This window comes from Limulus polyphemus, unplaced genomic scaffold (genome assembly GCF_000517525.1).
Source record: "Limulus polyphemus unplaced genomic scaffold, Limulus_polyphemus-2.1.2 Scaffold865, whole genome shotgun sequence".
Classification (NCBI taxonomy): Eukaryota; Metazoa; Arthropoda; class Merostomata; order Xiphosura; family Limulidae; genus Limulus; species Limulus polyphemus.
In genome coordinates this window covers 386,544-394,231 of record NW_013666475.1, presented here as the reverse complement: position 1 = coordinate 394,231, position 7,688 = coordinate 386,544, and the positions used below count along the sequence as shown (strand labels likewise).

At 32.3% G+C, this 7,688-nt stretch overlaps 1 protein-coding gene across 1 annotated transcript in view; it reads left to right on the top strand.

Annotated features, from left to right (window-relative positions):
- The window catches only part of LOC106460931 (protein slit-like), a gene marked incomplete at its 5' end in the record, with an annotated part of 55,542 nt that overhangs the window by 6,245 nt on the left and 41,609 nt on the right, over window positions 1–7,688 (top strand). Inside the window, one exon of the mRNA XM_022387731.1 lies at window positions 6,195–6,269. Within this exon, the coding sequence (XP_022243439.1) occupies window positions 6,195–6,269 (75 nt within the window). The remainder of the gene's footprint in view (window positions 1–6,194; window positions 6,270–7,688) is intronic.

The following is a 7,688-nucleotide window of genomic DNA, read 5'->3' as shown; positions in this document are numbered from 1 at the left end:
TTAATAGGCATTATAGGCCAGAGGAAATTTTGTGCCCCTTCACACTTGCGCCCGGGGGCGACTGCCCCTTGCCCCCTCTTGCTACGCCACTGATGGGTTGATACGTGCTACCTGATGTTTTTTTGTTGTTTTTAAGTCAATAGAGCTCGTGTGCACTTTGAATTTCGTTTGATTGTCGAGTCAACACAAATGAATCGCACATTTCTGACTTGTAATCTATTTAAGAAAGAAAAGCAATAGTCTTATCGTATATAAAGATATACTCACAGAGTTTTAATACTTGATAGCCCCTCAAAATTCTTCGGTCTGATCTCTCGTAGTTTGTTATGGTCTAAAGAACTATTGGGGAAATATAAAACAAATCAAAATACTAAATTACTCAAAATCACAAAGAGGATTTATCTATAAACCCAAGATGGAGGTCTGTAATTAGACACTTATTTCCATGCATTCAGCTCGTCATGTTGATCTTACTGTGCTTTTTCAAGGTCGACATTTTTAACAGACTTTGATAAAGTCTTGCACAGTGATATTTCTAATTTAACATTTCAACTGATGATATTTTAACAAATTTGTCTCATTTTATAAAAAAACAAATTCCAATATTTAGCCTTCATTCTCATCACAAAATAAAACAGTTTAAAAATATCTTGAGTCAAGAACTGAAAATAACCGTCGGTGACGAGTGTGTTAATAAAAAACAATACAAAAAATACAACAAACTCTTAAGGCTGTTCCTTCGTACAAGAAAATTCTCATAACAATAGAGACGTAATCTGTGTAAAACAAAACAAAAATGTTACAAACGCACGAGAAGAGAACCTGATTCTATACATAACAAAAACCATTCGAAGGAGAACTACCAACCTAGCGGGTTGTACGTGATTCCGCCCTGACCTGTGTATTAACACAAGGCTGCAGGAAGGTAAAGTTTTCGCGAATTAAAATAATATTACGCCCTCTACAGGCCTTGAAAGTTCCACCCAAATGTTAACAGAATAAACAGTGATACACAATTTAGTAAAAGTGACTACTGTATCGATGTATTTAGAAGAATTTCTTAGGTTTTACGCGTGTTTTAGTAAAAACATTAGTCCAATTAGGTACCTTCAGGAAACGACAGTGAGTTTCATATATAGTGAATAAAAAGAGAAATACTTTTTTTCAAGCAGTAACAGCAGATTCATGCATCTTTATTTAAAACCATACAATCTCACAATACAAATTACACTATATAATGTAAGTTTACTATATGAAGTAAAGAAGCGAAAGCTTACAGTATAGAGCAGTGGTTCCCGACCGCTGGTCCACAGGGAGGTTTCAGCCGGTCCGTAAGACAGTTGAAAAACAATGTGTGTTTTAAAATATACCTACTGAAGCGTATTGTTTTACAGTCTAATTTAAAAATACTTTAAAAAGTTAATATTGCACGAATCAGTCCGTGAAATTTTGGGATCGGAACTATGTGGTTGTCATTTGGAGAAAGATTGGGAACCACTGACATAGAATATATTACTGTAAGCTAATAATACTAACATATTATTGAATATTTACAATAATGAATACATTATTGGAAGCTTATAATATAAAGAACATTACCAGTAGCTTACAAAGAAAAGTTATGTTATGGAGTACATTACTGAAAGCTTTCGACATTTAGTAAACAATAAATCATACATCAATGGAAGATTACAAACCTGAGAATATTAATAGAAGCGTACACGTTAGAATACACGACATAAACGTACAATATGGAGTACGCTAGGTAGGGCTTATCAATCAGAAACCTTTAATGAAAGCTTACAATATGAGTACACAATAAGAGTTGCACGAATAGGACCTTATATATTGAGTACACGAATGAAAGCTAACAGTGTGGAGTACACGAACAAAACTTGGCATTATGGGGTTAACAAATGGGAGATGAGCAAGGATGTGCAAATAGAAGTGTATATAAGGAGTGTGAAAATAGAAATTTACACCATGGAATACGCAAATAGAAGATTGCAATATGGAGTACGAAAACAGAAGCTTATAACGTGGAATATACGAATGGAAACTTAAAGTAATCTGTGTGGTCGAAAAAATTTCACTATTTTTAAATTAAAAGATAGATTCGAAACTCAACCCTGAACATATTTCTTTTCATTATTCAAATACCTAAAAGTAGATGTAATTCGGACATTTCAAAATAGAATTAAATTATTTAAAGTTACTTAACAAATCGTATTTAAACAAAAGAGGGTTGTGGTAGTGTTAGCTCTAAGAAGCAACAGCTAAGCATTGCTAATCCATTTGATTAAAAATAACGAAAAACAAAATGTTCTCTTTATATATACTATATCTTCTTATCTCTAAACTTATGAAGCAAAATGAAATACTCACAGGTCCATCAAGTTCGAGGCCCCTTGAAAAGCACCATCTTCTATATCGTTTATTTCATTGTTTTCTAAGTTTCTAATAATTAAAAACAACATGCAAATTACAACATGTTTAGTAAGTATAAATACGTAATGAATCACTGGTCGTTTTTATATGATTATTTCATCAATCCATGATTATACCATTTAATTAAAACAACAATAACAAATATTACTGAAAGATAGTAACAAAAACATTACAGCGGGTTTTCAGCTACGTTGCAGTAATTGAAGTTAAAACAATGTTGATATCATTACACTTAGGACTTCATTCACTGTAATTTTGGTGAATAGAGTTGTCACCTTACAATGCCTATCTCGGTTACATTCAGGACTTCATTTATTGGAACTTTGGTCAATAGAGGCGTCACTTTGCAAGGTTGTTATCATTACATTTAGGAATTCATTCACTTGAACTTTGGTGAACAGAGGCGTAATCTGGCATTAATTTGCATCCTTTTCCAATTTATGTTAGCATTTTCAGACATAAGAATCGACAGTCGACTTTTTTGTATTTCCAAAGAATTTTTGTGCTTGTTCGTTTCATATCTCCAATGTTATTTGCAGTGTATATAGACTTAAATCTTAGTTGTACCCGTGTGTCGTGAAGTATTTCTGATGTTTTTATAACGTATCAAAAATGTATGTTTCGTAGTTGCCGATGATGATGCAACAAAGGTAAAGTTATTGGTTTTTTTTACTTTGTCTTTTACTACTCGTATGATGAGATGTTTAGAGTAGTTGCTACTTTAAAGAGGTTTTTGAAATCAATAATTTGTTTTTCTCTTGTTATTAAGACGTTATATTTGTGTTATTATATATCCAAAGCTTCTGTCTGTTCTAAGTTTTGTGACAGAGAAGTGGTTTGGTATAAAATTTAGTAATGTTCTTAACCTTACATTTAGGGCCTTATTTATTGGAACCTTAGTCCAAACTCTCTGATGTGTCTGTTTCAACATTATGTTCACCTACAAGAGTCATCTTAAAATCATATATGAATTTTTGAAACGTGATTCATTGTTGCCTAGTAATAGTGTAAGTCTAGGATTAAGATGTTTAGTTAAGAGATAGGTCAGTGAATATATGAAATTCGCAGGAAGACCACAGGGAACGTCATCTGTAGGAATGTTAAGAAAATCGTATAGCTGCAGACAAATATTACAAAACTGTCTTAAACAGAGACATTTTTCATTCAGTTACTGTTAAGTTATTAATATTAGATTAGTCTTTATCTGATTCCTAAGTAGAACTGGTTGATAATGGATAATCTTTATATGATGTCATTGTATCGTTTGTTAAATACTCACTTCATTTTAAGATTCTAAAAACATCTAGATCCAGAAAAAAAGAACTGACAAAACCCTAGCGCTTTCAGAAGACTGTCACAAAAACGCGCTCCGCCATTTGGGTAACAGTCAAATTCCACTACTTGGTCCAATAAGAGTAGCCCAAGAGTTTGTATTGAGTTCTGTTGATAGTTGCCTTCCCTTTAGTCTTATCAGCTCAAAATTAGGAACGGTTATGTGCAAGCTGTGTAGCTTTGTGTAAAGTACTGAAACAAACAAACAAATTGACAAGAGTACTTGTCGTTAACATGGATAAAATATCGATGAAGATAACACACAGAGTGAGTTTTGACGTGACATCTCTATTCATCAAAATTCCAGTGAATGAAGTCCTAAATGTAATGATAACAACCTTGCAAAGTTACGCCTCTGTTCACCAAAGTTCAAATGAATGAATTCCTAAATGTAATGATAACAACCTTGCAAAGGAAACTAGATCAATCTCATACCAACACATATCTATAAGTTCCAGTGCTGCAGTTCTAATGAATTTTTGTGCCTTTGATTTGTTTAAATGTGATCCTGGGAGCCGATGTCCACCCATATTGGAGGGTCTGTGGAAAACTTGTCAGAATGTATGGTCAAAGATTGTCCTTGCCGTCCTTCACAGAAACTCGTTACAATCACAGCAATCGTAATGAGAACAATCAAAGATGGACGAAATTGCTCCAATGGAACATCATTGCATCAAATCAGAGTAGATGGATGTTGTGGTTATCATTCTATTATTTTCAATGTACGGATAACTCTTCTATTGCTTATCAGCATTGCTTCTTTATAACGAAATTTAAGTAACAACTTCAAAAGTCTAACATTTTAACATGGTATCAAATAATCCAGCTACTCGCAACTCGTTGTTGCCAAACATGAAATGGACGAGAACTTAATATAAAGAACTATAAAATAAACCTTTACAATGGCGTCATTTGTAGTATTTGTCTACAAAACATCTTATTTCTTTTATAATTTAAATAGGTAGGCATCAGTCTTATATATCTCTTCGTCTTTTTGTCACTCAGCATATAACCGGCTATCTGTCCAATTCTCGAGCTAATTATTATGTTTGAATCGGATATAGATTCGTGTGTTTTTATGATTATATATTTGTATTATACACTGAACCAAACCAAACAAAAATAATTTCATGTAACTTTTCTGATAACTATCTTTGAGAGACAACTCCAAATCTGTCTTTTAGTTTCTTCTAATAAAACATATATATACAAGAAATAGGAAAATACTTCACACTTCTGTTATTCTTGATGTGGAGGTGAAATACAAATATTATTTCATACCTATAGTAGTCACTTTTGATTTAGTTTTTCATTGTTACGTTTATGCAAGACAGTGATGCCTTATTTCAAGTTGTGATAAAATAGTGAGTCAGGGAAGAGGAGTTAATATAACAAATTGTGATAAAATAGTTCGTCAGGGAAGAGGAGTTAATGTAACAACTTGTGATAAAATAGTGAGTCAATCGAGATAAGTTAATATAACAAGTTGTGATAAAGTAGTGAGTCAGTAAAGAGGAGTTAATGTAACAACTTGTGATAAAATAGTGAGTCAATCGAAATAAGTTAATATAACAAGTTGTGACAAAATAGTGAGTCAGTAAAGAGGAGTTAATATAACAACTTGTGATAAAATAGTGAGTCATTGAAGATGATTTGATATAACAACTTGTGATAAAATAGTGAGTCAATCAAGATAAGTTAATATAACAAGTTTGATAAAATAGTGAGTCAGTAAAGAGGAGTTAATATAACAACTTGTGATAAAATAGTGAGTCAATGAAGATGAGTTAATATAACAACTTGTGATAAAATAATGAGTCAATCAAGATAAGTTAATATAACAAGTTTTGATAAAATAGTGATTCTGTGAAGATGATCTAATATAACAAGTTTTGATAAAATAGTGATTCTGTGAAGATGATCTAATATAACAAGTTGTGATAAAATAGTGAGTCAATCGAGATAAGTTAATATAACAAGTTGTGATAAAATAGTGAGTCAGTAAGGAGGAGTTAATGTAACAACTTGCGATAAAATAGTGAGTCTGTGAAGATAAGTTAATATAACTAATATAACAAGTTGTGATAAAATAGTTATTCAGTGGTTTAGGAAGTCATATGACATAACAAGTTGTGATAAAATAGTGAGTCAATCGAGATACGTTAATATAACAAGTTGTGATAAAATAGTGAGTCAATCGAGATAAGTTAATATAACAAGTTATGATAAAATAGTGAGTTAATCGAGATAAGTTAATATAACAAGTTGTGATAAAATAGTGAGTCAATCGAGTAAGGTAGTATAACAAGTTGTGATAAAATAGTGAGTCAGTGAAGATGGGCTAATATAACAAGTTGTGATAAAATAGTGAGTCAATGAAGATGAGTTAATATAACAAGTGAACTCTATTTCAGGCGTTTGAACGATAACAGCTTCAAGAAATTCAAGAACACTGGAATCTTCAAAAAATTACCAAATCTTATCAAGTTGTAAGTCTTTGCATCAGATTTTTGAGAGCTTTTCGTTATCAAAAATCTTTATGAAGATTTAAAATAAAGTTTAATACATCAGTGATATTTTTACATCTTATCTTAAACATTTTAAAGTATGTAATAAGTAACAACATTATGTAGTTTTAGATTAAAACCTAAAATACTTATAGCTTATGTGCCAAGTGAATGATTTAGGAAGTCATATGACATAACGTGAGCTGTTTATTACATTTTCGAAATTTGTTATTACGTTTTACTTTGTTATTTTCTTGTTTTAACTGATTGATATTACCGATTTTTGGTTGGGTTTCATTTTATTTGTATATTGACATTATATAAGACATATAACGTGGGTTAATAAATATCGTAAAAATGAAGGCTAGATACATATATATATTCTCCACGTTTAAAAAATTGTAGTGTGCCTTCGCCTATGTTGCAGTAACAGTCATTAGGCTTAGCATACATTTTTACAGTTCGGAACTGAATTATACATTATATAGAATACAAAATTGGTCATACAAGACTTTTTTTTCTTAGTCGAGATAGATATTGTTAAACGCGAAACTTAAAGATTTTCAAGGCATTGTGTCGGAAACCTGGTATTAAAACCAACTCTTTTCTAAATAAATAATGTTAACATAAATCGCATTACAGGTCCTGTAAATAAATGTCTAAAATTGCTGGAAATTACTTGAGTTGAGCAGGAATGGGAATAGCACCATAGGCGGAAAGCTAACAAGGAGTAATCAGTATACGTATTGTTTGTGTTTGAAGAACGAATTGCCTGCTAGTATCACTAGCGTTTCCCTGCCGGTGTGAACCATGGCACTTATGGCGGATTATTTAGAGCCTATATATTTGGTTTATAGAGAAATCCCTATAGTGCAAACCCGTCATACATAGACTTAAGTGTGTTGGAATATATAAATCTAAGGAAAGATATTCGCACAGCGAAACTGATAAATACAAACTTAAGACACAACATTTCAAAGAAGGACTGTTGGTGTTTTTTGTTAGCCAAAAGCTACACAGCTTTACAATGGGTTATCTGCGCTCTCCATCGCGGGGAGTCGAATTCCGGATTTTTAGTTTTCTAAGAAGTGAACATCAGTGTTATAAAAAAAACGGAAAATAACAAGAGGCTCTGAAACAACACCTCCAACCAATCCTGTAATACGCCCTAACCTGTAAGGTGTAGGAAAGATAACTCTCGCACCCAAGGAGCTTAGCATTTCTCCTGGTATCCTTAACAGAATAATAAACAAGGATTTGAAGTTGGCGAAGAAACTCTGCTGTACGGTACAGCAGGGCTTGGTTGAATTGACCAATGATGTGACCACTTTGAACTCCTTTAAAGTCATTATAGTTTGGATACTACTAAACTTGGCAGACTTTCAGTAATCATTACAAGTC